The following is a 17,884-nucleotide window of genomic DNA, read 5'->3' on the forward strand; positions in this document are numbered from 1 at the left end:
GACTGCTCATTCAAAGTTGGTGTAATGAAGGACTGAATGACTTTATAACTGATCTTTTTTTAATAGTGTAGATATCTAGCATACAAGAATAAAAAAATAACAACAACAAAAAACAAACAAACAAAAGAAACACCGATATAAAAACAGCTATTGTTAAATTGTTTTAAACACTAGTATCAGTATCGTCCCAGAAATTAAACATCGGTGCATCCCCAGTTCAATTAGAAAGTTATTTTGCACATTTTATAATCATTTTACAGTGTTCTGTATTATTTTCTTGATTATTTTTCTGAACAAGTTCATTTGCAATTTTTTTTTATTGATTATTGATTTATAGGACTATAATAACACATTTACAATATGTACTGAAAAACAGCACATATTAGCACATATTATTTTCTTATTGTCTTATTTTTATCATTTTACAGATAAACAGATTTGGCTGTCTGTCCATGAACATGCACTAATGTGAAATAGTTTTAAATATTTCAATGATTATGGACATATTTGATTTATACATCTAAATTTCCAAGCCCAGGGCCACTGCCATGTTGATGTGTTTAATCAGGTTTTATTTTGAAGAAGGAAAACAGAACACACCGGAAACCCTCAGGTGTCTCACCTGCCAGTTATCTTTAGACCAAATACTTTAGTTTGCGAAGCTGTTTGCGAGCCGTGACCGGCCCGTACCCTACAAACACACCCATTGGATTACGCCTATTTTACGCCTGTTCCGACTTGTTCGAAGGAAGATAGGCTAATAGTTACTTTCGACTTACTGTAAGAAGACAGTTACCCTATTTATTCCAGCAACACCTGCGACCAAGTGAAAGTGAATGTAAGACGGCGGCTGAGTACGTGATTTTCATCGGCTTTTCTGAAATGGCTGTTCGGTATTTCCTGGTCTATCTCACCCTTACCTGGTACCTAGGTGAGTTTGTGTGTTTGGATTGTGTTTGCGGTTTTTTAAATGTGCACTTTCATGTCGCCATATTAACCACTGTGTGCATCTTGTAGGCCCGAGAGGACAAGTTAGGGAAAAGTTAATGATTCACCTAATGTGGGGTTCAAGAGTTCATGATATCTCAGAGCAGTATACTTCACTAACTATGTGTCTGTGGTATAAACTAGGTTTGACCCAATGTTTTAACTGCTTTAGTAAAAAATAACAACTGCCCAATTAATGCTGTATAATTTATAGTGTATTTTTTTATGCAGCTGTATGCCTATCCTTGGGATACCAAGACATAAGACACCAGCGATAACATTATAACTATGTATGACGAGTCTATGTATGCACATACATTACTGGTAGTTACACCAGTACAATCAAACAAAACAACATCCTTGAAATGCCTATCCCACGATGACAGGCTGATAAAGTTTTTGTTTACAGTGTCAGAGAGGTGTGGTGCTATTTCTTGAGGCTGACCAAATGATATTGCAAAGTTTGACCCAATAGTATTGATATATGGTCTTTTCACAGATTTTCTGGAGCTTTCAACCGTGTTTCATAGTCTTCATCAGTAGATGAAGTTTGCTCAGCTGAAAAATGGCTCAGTTTTCATCACGTTATATTAGTTATCTGATAAAGTAGTGTTAGTACAAGGCAGGGTTTTAAATGCAGCTGCAGAGCTGGACATTAAAATACTTTGCAGCCCACTACTTTCTGACTGTTTATTTGTATTTTTTATTCATTTTCGAGGGACATTTTTGCCAATTAGATCCATAGTGAAGAGGCAGACATGTGGCGAGAGAAGTTCCATACTTGGGTCATGTGATGACGGCTGTCTCCATGACAACTGAGCAAAAAAAAACTATGAAACGCTGTGAAAGCTCCACAAAAAAGTAGATCTTGAGTTAAGATTGTCAAACTATTTATTTGCAAGGTCAGGGTACTCTCTTATATAGAAAAGCTTTCTAAAATTTTGACAGCCTCCATTAACAAACATTAAGGGTACAAAAATAAATAAAAACAGCTCTCTGTAGTGCTGTCCAGGACACCAGCAAAATGAACTAGTCTCAAAAATGATAGATTGGAATCAGCACCTCTCCGGCACAGTGTTAGCAAAAACAATCACTATAACATTCACGCGAATAGGATTTATTGCTGGATCATGGGGACAAGCTACTCCAGACGTCCCTCTCCCTATAGCAATGCTTTCTAGCTCCTCTTGCAGGAACCTAAGGTATTCCCAAACCAGATGAGAGATACAATCTCTCCAGCGTGTTCTGGGTCTGCCCCGGGGACTCCTACCACTTGCCTGGAAAACCTCTAACGGGAGGCACCCAGGAGGCGTCTTTATCAGATGCCCGAACCCCCTCAAAAGGCCCTGAAGGAGCAGCAGTTTTACACCAAGCTCCCTCCAAAAGTCTGAGCTCCTCGCCCTATCTCTAAGGCTGAGCCCAGCCACCCCACTGAGGAAGCTTATTTCAGCCGCTTGTATCTGCAATCTCATTCTTTCGGTCACTGCCCAAAGCTAATGGCCACAGGTGAGGGCAGGAATTTGACTGCTTATTCGAGAGCTTTGCCTTCTGGCTCAGTTCCCTCTTCACTAAAACGGCCCAGCGCAATGCTGGCATCGCTGCTGACGCCCATCTCATGCTCCATTTTACGTGTGTGGAGCAGATTTATTTATTTGATTTATATTAGATCGTACAGGTGTGTCTAATAGATGGGCAACTCGATGTACTGTATAGTGTTGAGATCTTGAGTTGTCATTATACACAATACAAATACTTTCAGACATTATGCGGTATGTTTCTATACGTCTCTATTCTCTGTGCCTAGTTGCTGGACAGTCTCCAAAATATACACTCAAGGGGAACACAGTCCACTTGGAGCCGGGCATTAATGGACACCCTGATGGGATTCTGTGGAAACACAATGGCAACAAAGTTGTAGAGTTTAACGGCAACGAGGAACACGTGTACAACCCATATAAAGACAGGATCACTCTTGACTGGGTCACTGCAGAACTCAATATCACTAACCTCAGATTTGAAGACAGCGGAGAGTATGAACTGGAAGTAGACATCAACAAAGGGCTGCATCGTTCAGTTCATGAATTGGAGGTCATAGGTAAGTTGTTTCCCTCTTTAACAAAGTGGTTAATTGATCACATTGGTACGTGCATTCTATAGCTGGAAGTTGAGATGTTGCCAAAGTAACTCCGTACCCTTAAAGGTCTTTAAAGTAAAATCAAACGTGCAAAAGAAAATGGACATCTGCAATAAAGAAAATACAGTTGCTTAATGCCACTGCCACTACCAGCAATAAATATGACATCCTTCCATGTTTTATTGTTTTACAACTTACAATGTGTTTTAAATGTCTCTTTGAATCTGATCATCAGAAAACTCTTTACTGTGAGAGTTCCGGGACTGTAATGGGAGATAGTGTGCATAAAACAACTGTTGCTCAGTCACAACGTTATAGTAAAGTGGCAAAGAGGATGCTGCAATAAACTTGCAATGCTGTGATAGTGTTTCCTAGCAGACATTGAAACAAGTGAAGAAAAGTTCAATATTCATACAAGACAAAAACTGAGCTGAGCACCGCAGCTGAAACACCCAACGTGAAGCACAGTGGTGGCCATGGAAGGCCTGTGAAGGCAGAGGGGGAAATGAATGCAACAACTAAAGAGAAATCTTGAAGCTGACAAGAGAACAGCAGCTCGACAGAAGATTTATTGCCAGGAATTCAGTTCAGAATATGTAGCGTCAAGCAACTAAGTGTGAGGGAAAATTGTAGAGGTCAGATGTGCAAGCCTGACAGACAGTTTCACACAGAGTCAAGGCTGGTATGCTGCTAAAGAGGCTTTTGAGGGGTAGTCAATACATGTATTATTATCAGTAACATATAGATCACTTTGTAGGGATTTGTTTTCACATTCAAGTGTCATTTCTGTTGATCAGTTTCAGAAAAACTATACTCACTAGTATAAAACAATAAAACCTGAAAGAGGTGTGGTAGTGGGGAATCTTTTTATAGGCACTGTACCTTTGGTACAGTTGCTGATTTCATCATGGTTGAGGATTTATTGAGGCTTTTTTGTTTTTGAATTAATCTGTAAAGTTTTAATCTTCAATTTAATTTGTATTAAAACAGGCAAACTGTTCATATTTGTAGTTTTGTTAACCCAGCCCCACAGAGCATTCACACATTGGCCTCCAGTTAACTGAGTCAGGACTGCTATCCCACGCCCAACAGTATAAAGAGGAGATCCAGATATCAAAACCAATTTTATCTCTTAATATATCACCTATAAAAATGGATTTTATAGCTGGCTATTTGCTATGGTTTTTATGACAGCCTCAATTGAGAGACTTTGCTTTGCAGAAAGTATTGGTTTGTCCAAAGAACTGAAAGCAATATACATTTACTATCAGTGCCAAAGACAAAGAAAGGGGAAATTACTGTGAATTATATTATCCCTATTATATCTGATATATATGATATGCCTTTCATGTATAACTATATCAAATTTTTTATTAAGATTTTCTGATAAGAGCTTTATGTCCTTTATATTCTATACTATGTTTAAAATGTTGTTATGCATGATGTAGCGTAATAGAATTACAGTTAAGTTAAATCAGTTAAGTTGGTATTCATTTATTTATCCATTTATCTATTCATTAAGATGAAGTGGCCAAGCCCACCATATCCTGTGAGATGATCGACGGCAGCAGCTCTAACAAATCTGGAAAGCTAGTGTGCACCACGGAGCCCAGACGACCTGAGTCTTTGATGAAGTTTGAGTGGAGCTCAAATGGAAAAGTGCAGCGTGGCCCAAATTTACTGATATCTCTGGGGGAAAAACATGATGATGAGGTGTACAGTTGTCATGTGAGCAACCCTCTGAGTAGGGAAACTGCTACATTCACTGCAAAGGATTGCCACCCAGGTAAGATTTCACTTAGGGTTCGGCTGCATATATATTTATTGTTCATTTTGTGGAAATTGTCATTTCAAGCAAATGTACTTTTAGAAGCTAATTTAGGCAGGATATTCATATAAATAACCCACCATAAGTCATTAAAGGGTAACTGCTATTTTCCAACATGGACCCTATTTTCCCATGTGTTTGTGTCTAAGTGAGTAATGGGAACAACGGAAATTTTTGAAATTGGTCGTGTACTGAGCGAGAGCAGCTGCAATACAGGCTGCAATGTAACAACTTGGGGCATTTGTGCATCGTTAATGTATGTCCACTTAAAGTGTTTGTTTTTGCCACTGACAGGCTCAGATTGTTATTCTGACTGTCTGAAAACATTGTGGAAAGGACCCTTCAGAGATAGACCTTTGTGTTAAAGTGTAATATCCTTTTTGTTTAATCAGAAACAGCCCACAAATCACTTGCGCCAAACCCACCAGACTCTATTTATATTAACAGTAATTTTATCATTGTAGTACACACTTCATTCAAAGTTGACAGAAAGAAATTGCAACTCACAAAACTGTCCTGCTTCATCTAGCCACTGTTACAACAATCTTAAACTGTGATTTGGTTTAAAGGGGAACTAATGTTTTTTTTCAACCTGGGCTCTATTTTCCGATCTACTTTTGTCTAAATGAGTGATAGGATGTTCAATATTTGACATTTCTCCAGTACGAAGCTAGGGCTGACCTGCCAGCAGCCCGTGAGCACGCGCTGTATTAAACAGTAGGGCACTGGGACAGCGACAAACAACGTCAAAATACGTCCACTAAAAGTGCATTTTTTTCACACAGATAGGCTCGGATTGTTAGTGTAATTATCCGACAACATAACGGAAAGGAGAAATGAACGTCTGCGTTTACCTTTAGCTGGATTCGGACATGTTGTTCTGCCTGTTGCAATTTTAGTATATGTGCTACCGAAGTAACACTGCTCCCACTCTCTCCTCGTCTGCTCTTCAATTTCAATGAGCTCTGCCTCCGTGTACATCCGTGTACTCCGTGTTCAAATAAATACGGGCGGTCATCAAATTCAAATGGCTCATCCAGATCCAGTTGGTCAAAATCGGGTAAAAATTCAGCCATGTCTACTCCAAACAGAGTAACTCCACGCGTTTGGTAAGGTCACTCCAGCGGTAACTTCCTGCAACAACTCAAATCTCGCGAGACGTGAGATTTCAGAACCAGACTTTCACTCTCTGAGTGAGTGTTTTGACTTGCCACAACAAACATGTCCGAATTTTTACCCTATTTTGACCAACTGGATCTGGATGAGCCATTTGAATTTGATGACCGCCCGTAGTTTATATTTATTTCGGTAGCACATATACTAAAATTGCAACAGGCAGAGGAACATGTCCGAATCCAGCTAAAGGTAAACACAGACCTACATTTCTAGTTTCCGTTATGTTGTCGGATAATTATACTAACAATCCGAGCCTATCTGTGTGAAAAAACTGCACTTTTAGTGGACGTTGTTTGACGCTGTCTGAGTGCCCTATTATTTAATATAGCGCGCGCTCACGTGCTGCAGGCAGGTCAGCCCGAGCTTTGTACTGGAGAAATGTTAAATATTAAACATCCTATCACATTTAAACAAAAGTTGATCAGTTGATCATTTCTTACTGGTGGAGGAAAAGAAAATGAAACACAAATGATGTGTGCACAGCATATGTGTGCATACTCGATACCTATAATAATGGAATGAAATGTTATAATTAATCAAAAATAGGCTTTCAAAGTGATTTACAAATTAAATATATCCTTTGTTATAGCATCAAGAGAGACGGGAAAGTTCATGTTCAAAATCCAGACTGAAATACTGAGTGTGACAGTACGACGTTGTTTTAGCTACTAATGTAATGTGATAAAACGTTTGTGGTTCTGTGCAGACGGTTCATCTGCAGCACTGATTGCCAGCCTGGTCAGCATCATTTTAATTGGGCTTCTTCTCGTGGGTCTGGGCGTACTGTTCTGCAAACTACGCCATAAAGGTAAAAATGACAAAAAACACGCCTTAACGAGAGGAACTGCTCCAAAAATATGTATTTTTCAGCCATTAAGGAGCACTAGCTGACATATGTATGCACTGATGTCCATGTATTCTCAAAGCTATGTGTAACAGTTGACAGAATGCATGATAAGTATTACATTGTCTACCAACTGTATGTATGGAAAGCTGTTTATGTGCAGTGTTACTGAACACAAGCAACAGTTATTATGTATTTAACCACAACATACTGTTTCTTTCTTCCTTCTTTTTCTGACCTCTCGCTCTTGCTTTCAGCATGTTTCGCAAACGATGATTTGGAAAAACAGTCACCGACCAAAAAAACAGAAGGTAAGAAGGACACTGTATGTACGCTTAAAGCAGCAATGTTTGGCCTTTAAGATGATTAATTGATATTAAATAATAATATAAAATGATAATATTGAAATTGATTTTTTATTAAATGTCTGTCAATAGATTAATCGTATCAATCAGCTAATTGATTCAGCATCACTCAGATGAGAGAACAAGCAGTGAACACTAAAAAAAAACTCAGAAAAAAATCTGTTATTTGGGTGCTGCTCAAATTGTCAAGCCGCTGGACAGTTTTCATAATAAAAAAATGAATGTCATTAATAGTGCAGTAGAAAACTGACCTATTATGTACTAGACCACTGAGCACCACCATGTACGTATTATTTTCCTATTTTCGTTTTTTTCTATTTTCTCTCATTTTCTTTTTCCTATTTTAAAGACATCATGAGGTAAGACAATGACCAGGTATTTCCACCAGATGGAACATGAGAATTACGTTTGGTTATCGATTTTGTTCCTTGTAGTGATAAAAACAGGGTGCAGCAGTTTCATTTGGCAAGTGTTGACTGTTCATTGTGTGCAGCGCAGGGAGTGTCGCAGATAAGAGCTAGAGAGCACTCTACCTGCAAAGCTGCACAATACTTTTAATATTGTAAATAGATAATAATCGAGCATGTTTTGAAATGTTTAATGATTTGCATCTGGATCCAAATCTGCATCAAATACACACAGTGATAGTAAATTATATCCTGTGAAACCTTTTGCACTACATCGCAATATAAACAAACCCTTTTCGAAATTTCCCTGGGCACAATTCAGAACTGATTGTTCCTTTGTTCATAACCTACTTCTCAGCCACTGTTAAATCTCTTTTTATTTTTTATACTGATGAATCCATAATGATGGGTATTAATGCAATCTGAGGTCCATTTTGATGCAGTCCATGGCTCTCGTGAAAATGTCTGTCAGCTTGTTATTAACATCACACACTGCTCTTGAATGTGCTGTTCTACTCAAAGGTCATAATGTCTACATTATGTGTTATGTTACATTGTATTTTATATTTCAACTGTTCCAGGGTCAGATGAGCAGGCAGCTCCAGGTGTAGAAAGAAAGCCCCTCCTTCACAGAGAGTCCACACTTGCCTCTACTCAGCCACTTCGCCATTTGTCCCCAGGTGTGAGGAGTATGAGGCAGGACGACGACGCACATTCAGATGTTGAGACTGTTAAAAGTAAGAGGCTGCTAAGAAATGTATCGCGTGTTGTTTGCTACACCAGTAGCAAAATCTGGGTTAAAAGCAAATTGATAGAAAAAAAATGTATTTTTGATAATGGCGAAAGAGCATCATGCTTTGTGTCATTTTCTTTGAATTGAGATTGTTTCTGAGAATGGCATGTGTCCCAAATTATTATGGACTGAACCAAGAAGCATTTTTTGTGAAATTCCTATCTTTTATTCTTTTTTTTTGTGATAGCAGGTGACATGGATAAACCAGATGAGACGCCACAAAAAGGTGACATTAATACAAATGTTATTTGTTGTAGCTTACATACTAAATATAAAGGTTGCTTCATATTAACATTGCTGGTTGTGACTTATCACTCTTTTTAGGTGTTCAAGAGCTTACAATGAGGTTTGAGCAAATCAGTGTCAGGAGAGGTAAAGAATTTTCCTCAAAAACAATATATGGACTGGTACAGAACTAACCTTCTCTCAATATCACCCACTTTTAACCCACTAGAAGTGTATTGCGGTGTATTTCTCTGCAGGGCCTTCTGCCTGTATTTTCTTATTTACCTCTTGTTTTCTGGGTTCAAGATGTTTATGGGGGACATATATGTACCCCAACAGCTCTAAGGTGGGGTCAGGGCTTTATAAAAAGGTAGCAACCAGGTGCCAGACTGCAAGCAGCAGGCATTCAAGAGACACAGTGCCAAAAAAAAAAAAAAAGTCAAGAGCAAATCTAGGGTTGGCTTTTACTTTCACTTTTACAGGCAAGTGTGTTCATGAACAGTAATTGACAATCCTGCATAGTATACCTGTAAGAAAAAAAAAGAAAAAAGGATCGTTTGCTAACAGCTGCAACTAATACTTATTTTTTACTGTCACTTATTCATTTATTTTTCTCTCTTTTGATAATATCACACATTGCTCTTTGCTGGTTTGTTTAACTCCCAGATTTCTAAGACTGCTTGTGTGTATTCATCTCTTAAAGCATTATGTTCCTTCATTTTCTTTTTTCTGTGTTTCAGGTTTACAAAATAAAACAGAGAAGCCCAAGGAGCCTGTGTCTCTTCCTTCCATTCTGCCGAGTGAGCCACCTTCTCCTCTGTATCAGAATAACCTTGCCAGCAGCGACAAAGGTGATCTGGATACAGATCAGCTCGGAGAACACACAGAGGTAGAAGTCCCACAGTTTGACCTCTCAGACTTGAAGAAGGCAAATGAAGCAGACCCAGCCGGAATGTCGGACGACTTCAGTGAGGACACGAACTCTGATCGCTTCATTGCTCCTGAGCAGCCAGGTTTGGAAACTTCTGACTGATCATTCTTTGCAATGACAGACAGACAAAAACATAGTAAGAATTAGGAATTGACCTCAACCAATGATCTAACTTTAAAGTAGAGATGAAATGGCACTTTGAGGGTATCCATCTTAAGTACTAGTCCATACCCATTGAGTACAGCATACCATACCATGACTTAGTCATACCAAAAATTAGAAAAAAAAACCAACAACAACATTGGGCCACAGGGGGAGCCACAGCCATCGGTCGCATTTTAGCCATTTTTAAGCATTTTTCTGTTGTTATAGTGCCACCCAGTTGCCAATTAGAGTTAAATTTCTCCAGTCACCTTGAGGCGTCCTGTTCTACATATCTACCAAGTTTAGTGAAAATCGATATGGCGGTTAGGCCTAGATAAGAAATTAGCTCTCTAGCGCCCCCATTTTGTTTGATGGGGTCAATAATGGAGGGGTCCCCTCAGATTATGTGTGGTCATATGCCTACAAAGTTGCGTGGTGATCGGTGAAACCCTTGAGATGTTATACACCTTTATGTGATGAGCCACGCCCTCCGCAATATTCATTGCCTTATAGAAGCTCAGTTTTAGTAAGTTTTCCAACTTTTGCCAAGAGGGAACTTTAGATATTGGTCCCTAGATTATGTTCACCCAGTTTCATGCAGATCGCTCAAACTTCCTAGGAAGAGATCCATTTGAAGTGTTTTTCAAAAAATTCAAAATGGCGGAAAATCTATATAAGCGGAAGTTATGGGTTCTTGAGGCAAATGTGTTCCTCATGAGGAGAGGCATCTCTGTGCAAAGTTTCATGTCTCTACGACATACGGGGCATGAGATATGCCCATTCAAAGTTTGCAATTTCAATCGGTTGCTATAGCGCCCCCCTTTGGCCAATTGATGTAATATTGCTTCATTCGCATCCTCCCATGACCCTCTACCACTGTGCCAAATTTCACATGGATTGACCAAGTCAGTGAGGAGAAAAACGTGGAACAGACACACACAGACAGAGTTTTCGTCATTATATAGTAAGATTGTAATGGATTTCCGAGTGAAAAGGTTAGGCGGGCGGGATATATAATTCCATGGATAGGATACAATGTTGGGAGGAATTTAATTTAATCACTAAAAAGTGGGCATGTCATAGCAGACATGGTGTACACCGCAGGGATAGAACTATCCGTCAGGGAGAGACGAAGCCAATCAAATGCGACATGTAGTTGCTGAAGCAGTCCACTGCGCATAATCTGGAGCTGTTGCAGATAAATTCTAGCCAGCGGGCCCGTAACCACAGTATTTTCGGGAAATGATGCCACGCCAAGCTGCAAGCTGTTGCCTGCTGGCTAACTAATAAATCTCTGTGCAGCTAAATGTTGCAGATTGATTTATGGGTGGATGTCATGATGTTGTTGGTTTAAATTGGTTTGATAGTAGCTTACGTACGCACTGACATATTTTGTTTTACAGGAAGTAAACCTGATTGTATTTTGAAGAATACAAAGATGTATCTTTTGTCATTTTTGGCATATATTAATAGGTGCACAGTATGGCGGGGATGTGATCTAAAAGGGTTAAAAGGCATTTTTCATTTCATCTTGACGTTAAGTATGACCACAGCATTTCTTATTCTTGACAGTTCAAACTTAAGCATGTTAAAGCTGAAGGAGGAGCTACATTTGATTGATATTATTGCTATTTAATGCAGTCTGTGGGTTACTTGGGAAATGGCTTTTCGGCTCTGCTATGTTTTTTTTAATCTCCATGGAGTAAGATTTATTTACTGCCTCTGCACAATTTAATCTTAGCAGTCAGTTCCACTTTTTAAAAAGGCATTTTTTACTCATTTTTCTGTCTGTTTCAGAGCCAGAGAAGGAGGCAGATGAGGATGAGGAAGCACAGCCTGCTCCTTCCAATGCTGTAACTCCTCCTGTTGCTCGGCCACGCACCGCTTTGACCAAAAGCTCTCCAAATACAGCACCCAAGGACACCGCTGGTGAACATGAGGAAGAGGCCAACTCAGATCAGGCCACTGAGGAAACTCTGGAGAATAATGCCAGAGAATCTGACTCATCAGGGGAAGGAGAAAGAAATTAATCAGACGACTCTCGCAAGGACAGAGAGTCGCCCACCGTTCCTGAACAGAAAGACTCAAAAACATCACTGGATAAGCCGGAGTCGCCACAGAGAGAAGCACACACGAGCGAAGACAACCAGCAAGAAAATGTCAAACCAGCTGCTGAAGTTGAAAGTGAAAAAGGTAGTGTAGGTGAGAGTGAAGACGCCACCTCCCCGCAACCTCCGAGCCCGCCCCCAACAGACCCAGACAACAGGAACACTGACACCTCTCAAGAGTCCCCACATGCTGTAAATGCAGACCCATGTCGAGAAGACAACAAGACCAGTCATGACTCAGAGGGGCAGTCAGATGAAGAGGAAGGTGAGGGTGAAACTGATGAAAGTAAAAAAGAGGTCCAGAGTGGCCCAAAAGAAACCATACAATGAGAGGCTTAGTGAGGATAGAGAAGGACAAAAGAAAAATGAAGTCGTTGCATAGGCCCTCAAGCAGCTTGGCAAACTGAAACAAAGTTCAGTTGGAACATCATAGTGAAAGTGAAGCTGTAAATACAGCACAGCAGAAGGCAGTAAGGGAATAAGATCAATGTAAAGATATAAAGGCAGAGTTAAAAGAGTGGAGGAATTTCACACCAGTTTAATGCAGACAAATGTTTGCTGTGGGAATTTAGGAAAAGATGTGCGTATAGTGAGAGAAGAAACAGACAGTCACCAAGTAAAAAAGGACAGTTTTGAGGTTGAAAGCAGACGTGTGCTTCATCTATCTCTGTTGCCTGGTTGTCACATTAGTATGTATCGGTATGCTAACTGAGCAGAGATCGCCATCTTGTACATGGTGAAACAGGCCGTGTCAGAGAGCTGGCATGTACTTGACTGTACATGTCTCTGCAGAAACAGCACTTCGCATTTCACAAGGAAGTGACTTTACAGTTTTCTGTCTTCGTCTCACGATGTCCACAGTCCTCTTACTTTAAACTTCTGAGCTACTTTTAATGTTAGTCATGTGATGCCTTTGTCATGTAATATGACTAATATTGTGTTTTTATTGTTTGTCTTTTAAACACTACAAAAAAGCATCCATTAATGATGCTACATAATGTTTCCTTATTTTTATTTTTTGTAATGAATCAAGCTATTATTATAAGCTATATGTTGAACTGTAAAAAACTGTCTTATTAATGTCATTGTGATAATAAGGAGGACTATATGGTTAAAAGGAAATGGCATCAGCTTAGTTGGACATTCAGTGACTGTGACGAGGTTCAGACAACAGATCTTTGCCCTTTTACATATCAAAATGCTGTATTGACAGTGTCGACGGAGAGTGAAACCATTACAAGCTTCAAATAATCCCACATCAAACATATGTGGTGTGTATGATTATATAGAGTTTATTGATCCCCAGCTGGGAAATTCAATTGTTGCAGCAGTATGATGACAGAAATAAATACAGATTAATAAAAGAAAGTAGCAGAAATAAATAATAAGAGGTAAACAGACTGATATAAGAGTAGAATAAAAACAGAACGCAGCAAAGTTAACACCTGTATGTAAATAGTGTACATATGATAATATTAAAGTAATCTAATACCAACTTTTAAAAATGTTTTATGCATACCTTTATTTTTATTGACACCAGCTAGTTTCTACTACTTCATTACTGTGATGATAATTGATTTTTTTGGGCTGCAGGGTATGTCTGTCATTGTTGATTATCCATTAATGTGATTTCCATGTATGAAGCTACAGCTGGACTTTATTTGTATTTTGTTTTCATTTCTCTTCGCTGCAGTTTTTGCTGATGATGAATGTTATGGAAAGGTTTCGTTGCGCTAGTAAAAGCAGTGCCAGTGTGAGTAGTTTATGTCCAGTTTCTTCTCTTTTTGTTATATTAAAAGAGTCTTAGATTCAACTGTGTTCAAAAGACATATTGGAGTAAGAGCACCAGTTATTGCAGGTTGCTGTGTTTGCTTTGAGAGTCCTTTTGAAAGCTGAGGAATGGAGCCGGAAACCTCAAGGAATTTATTTACAGGAGAAGTCGTCTATCAGGGGGGGAATGATGGTTGAAATGAAATGCAATACACTTGCAGTGAAATAGGAGAAAAATAAGGTGATAAACTGATGGTGTGTTTGGCAGGAAAGTGCAGCAAATCAAATGTATAACCTACACACTTAAACACTGACACTGCATCAGCACACTGGTAAGTAACTGTAAGAACATCATTGTGTCAGTAGGGGGCAGTGTTTATTAGCTCTTACCTCTAATGGACTGAGTTGTTGTTTTTTTATTTAAAATGAATGTTTTTCAAGATCTTAATACAGAGAGAGCTGAAGGACATCCTCAGCTATAGAGGGAAGCTTAACAAATAATAAAAATGAGGCTTTACAGGAATTTTTGCAGAACATTTCTCTAAAGTCTGAGGCATACAGATAGGTCAGGGCAGGGTGTTGATGATGAGTTGTATGAATGCAGTGTGTAGGAGCGTGTTGTGGCTCTGTGTAATTAAAGGTGAGTTTCGTGAAAAGCTGCCGCAGTAATCCAGCAGCTGAAATCACAAAGATGTAAATGCATTGAAAAGCAGGTTCACCCACTGCTAGATGACAAGCCGGTGTAGATTTCTAAAGGTGCTTGTTGGGCCATGTGAGAAAGTCATGCATGATTAGTTTAACCTCTGAGTCACAGAGGAGTCTATGATCTGCTACCACCTGACCTGTAGGTTCAGGGCACAAGCAGAGAATGAACACTATCGTATTTCTGTGGTCACAACGAATATCAGGGGAATATTAGAGTATTGAATTATTTGCGGGGAACGGGGCTCTGCCTCTTTCAGACGAGGGTCACAATGTGGTTCCACTGAGACGTTGTCGATGTGTCGACGGCAGCAGGGAAGCTCACATCCTGGCTGGAGAGTCTTCCAGTGGAGCAACTGTACCTCCTTCGCCAACATATTTTTATATAAGCATCTTTTCCCTGGGATGATTGTTACACTGAAGAGGCTTTGTTTTTCTTGGATTTTGAGAAATACAACAATGGCATGCCAGCCTGACTGGCCAGGGAATGCCTTTTAAAGTACTTGTTTCCCTTTCCACATCATATAGTTACATTACACTGGAGTGTAATGTTCCTTCAGATACAGGCACAATTACACTTTCCTCCCTCAGATTGTTTAGGTCTCTTTTTTGGCCTTGTTGCAATAGGAGAGAAGGGAGTAAAAAAGAATGGGCCACCCTCCAGAGCTGCCTTTTATACCAGGTTGATTAGCATGCTGGGTTGTTTAAATTGCCTCCTGGAGGGCTGACGTGAAATCGAACAATATCCTCTGGCTTTAGAGACTAGCCCCATAGCTTCTCATTTATTTTTATGCAGAGTTAGGACAGACCTTGGCAATGCTCCACTGAGGAAGCTGAGCCCAGGGAGGCCAGGTCTGGGTAGGTTAGGACAAATCAATTAATATCAGCTCAATAAAAGTTCTTGGCTCTCACTGGGCCGTTCTTTACCGTGACAGCGCAACCTGGGCGCCCACCATAATTATGTGGATAAATTGTTAAGTGTGGTTGAGACATTATAATGAAATAATCCTTTCCTATCTCTATAAAAGGCCTCCATTAAGGCCTGATTTGTCTTTGGAACCTGCGTTTATGAGAAGTGATAGTAGAGCATTGTTTGTCATTGTTATTATTGTACTATATTAAACAAAGTTTCCCTCCTGGGTGATGATGTTTATGGCTGTATATTTAGGTCCAGCTAAATGTCTATGCTCTTATTTTTCTGCTGCATTTGGTCATCATATAAAGTGTGCCCAAGGCGAAAAGATTATTACACCCATGGCAGCAACCAACATGATGGAAACACGTATTAATATACTACTTATATACCTATAAATGCTACAAATGGGAGAGATAAATAGGTGTAGGGTGGAAGGTTGAAAGCTGTTTCAGTGTCCTCCCTGAACCAAAACATGATCTCAGTAGTCAGAAATAATTCAAGTCACTACAAATATACCTCAGCTCCTTTGTGGTCTCGATAACAGAAGCCTTGCTCTGCGAGGGAAAAACCTGATTAGGTCACTGTTGAGATTTATACGGCCATCATGTTGTTATTGCTCCACTAATAAGGAACTTAATTGGAGGATGTTATCTACTGTTTGGTTGAGTTTGAACAACACCAGGTCTATCAAACACACCAGCGTTGCTACGTTCATATCTGCCGACCACAGTATAAACACTGGCTATTAGACCCCCAGGCTGAGTGAAGGTGTGCACAGCGCCAGCCGTGTTTGCGTGAGTCTCATGGCGGATTCCTTAACATCAGGACAGCTTAGAGGTAATTACAGAGTCTCAGACATCTCCTTGTGGCCTGGCTGGAGTTCGGTCGCATCTCTGTGCCTGCATGCACACTTTCTCTGTCACACAACGTCTTGGCAATAATTTCCCCTCTGAAACATCAATTGTTAAGTCAATGAGTAAATATTTTCTTCTGCATGGCCAGGAAAAAATCTTGGAGCATTTACATGTTTTCATTATGGTTTCTCTTGGGCTTTTGCTTTGGAGACAGCTTTCATCTTTGTGGTAGAAACACAGAACCTGGCCTAATTTGTGCATTTTATCTAAACAGTATTGGCACACGACTGAGCAAGTAACAGAGGCAAGCAATTCTTGGTGTAAGAAAAAGCACTGGTTCTTTTGTCAAGCATCAGAAAAATTAGTTTGACTGTAGTAGTATAATGTTGTTTTAGGGACGCCAGTGTCAGTTGTTAGTGCACTACTTTGGTCCTGACTAAAATCTCTCAACAACTGTTCAATAGAGTGCCATGACATTTTGGACGTTTATAGTCCCAGAGAACAAACGTGATCTCATCCCTACTTGTCATATTTTGCCACTTAGGCAGAAGAATTGGGCGTAACTATAATGACACCAGGGACAGCTTTTTGCATTATATCGTAAAGCAGAAGGAGTCGGCAATTAGGTTTAGTCAACGAAACTACTTGGTTACGGTTAGGAAAAGATCTTGTTTGACGTTATGCATGTGACGCAACCCACGTGAAGGGTCAGTTATTAGGTTAAGGCAACAAAACTACTTGATAATAGTTAGGAGAAGATCTTGGTTGATGTCATTCACATGAGGCAACTCACGTAAGGGGTCAGCAGTTAGGTTTAGGCAACAAAATCAATTGTATATGGTTAGGAAAAGATCACGGATGCTACCAGAAAACACCTGGCTTTGAGTGCCACAAACACAACAGTAAGAAGTGGTTGCCAGGTTCGGTTTAGGCAACAAAATTACTTGGTTATGGTGAGGAAAAGATTATGGTTTATGTTATTCATGTTAGGCGACCCATGTAACGGTCAGCAGTTAGGTTTACTGTTTACGGATTACTGTAAGGTTAAGATCATGGATAGCGTTAGTTACGTGAGCCGACTCACTTAAGGGTCCAACGGATAGGTTAAGGCAATAAAACTACTTGCCTACAGTAAGGTAAAGATCATGGTTAACGTTGTTTATGTGAGGCAACTCTTGTAAGAGGTCAGCAGTTAGGTTTAGGCAACAAAACGACTTTATTACGATAGAGTAAGGATCGTGGTTCATGTTATTCACGTGAGGCAACCCATGTAAGGGGTCGGCAGTCAAGTTTAGGTAACACAACTACTTGCCTAAAGATCATGGTTAATGTTGTTCGTGTGGAAACTCTCATAAGGGGTCAGCAGTTAGGTTTAGGCAACAAAACCAATTGGTTATGGATAGAAAAAGGTCACAGATGTTGCCAAAAAAGTTAAGTGTTTGTGAGACCCATCCTCCTCCTATCCTGCCCACCCTGAGTGGACTTTCACACTTCTTTTGGTACGCCAGTTGCTCTGAACGTCTTTTAATGACATTAATGGGTTTACAATGGAGTAAGTGGAAAGCCCGGTGCATTTGATACAGACTCTTAATGGGGGGCATCATTTAGCCCAAGCAGTGTATTTTGACATACTGGGAGTGAGACTGGGCTGCCAAGAATCCTAATGACTTTAGTGATCCCCTGACTTTTCCTCTAGCACC

At 39.8% G+C, this 17,884-nt stretch overlaps 1 protein-coding gene across 4 annotated transcripts; it reads left to right on the forward strand.

Moving 5' to 3' along the window:
• Positions 1–614: 614 nt before the first annotated feature.
• Positions 615–13,696, forward strand: LOC126393272 (hepatocyte cell adhesion molecule-like). Of its 4 annotated transcripts, none has more exons than XM_050049282.1 (10): positions 615–931; positions 2,792–3,082; positions 4,644–4,907; positions 6,832–6,933; positions 7,227–7,280; positions 8,323–8,478; positions 8,722–8,760; positions 8,859–8,906; positions 9,500–9,772; positions 11,632–13,696. In XM_050049282.1, the coding sequence occupies exons 1-10, from the start codon at positions 883–885 to the stop codon at positions 11,862–11,864; spliced, it is 1,509 nt and encodes a 502-aa protein (XP_049905239.1). In that variant the 5' UTR covers positions 615–882; the 3' UTR covers positions 11,865–13,696. The 4 variants fall into 4 exon arrangements, with proteins under 4 accessions (XP_049905239.1, XP_049905240.1, XP_049905241.1 ...); XM_050049283.1 differs by having other exon boundaries at positions 8,725–8,760; XM_050049284.1 differs by lacking the exon at positions 8,859–8,906.
• Positions 13,697–17,884: the final 4,188 nt, after the last annotated feature.

This window comes from Epinephelus moara, chromosome 7 (assembly GCF_006386435.1).
Source record: "Epinephelus moara isolate mb chromosome 7, YSFRI_EMoa_1.0, whole genome shotgun sequence".
NCBI lineage: Eukaryota > Metazoa > Chordata > Actinopteri > Perciformes > Serranidae > Epinephelus > Epinephelus moara.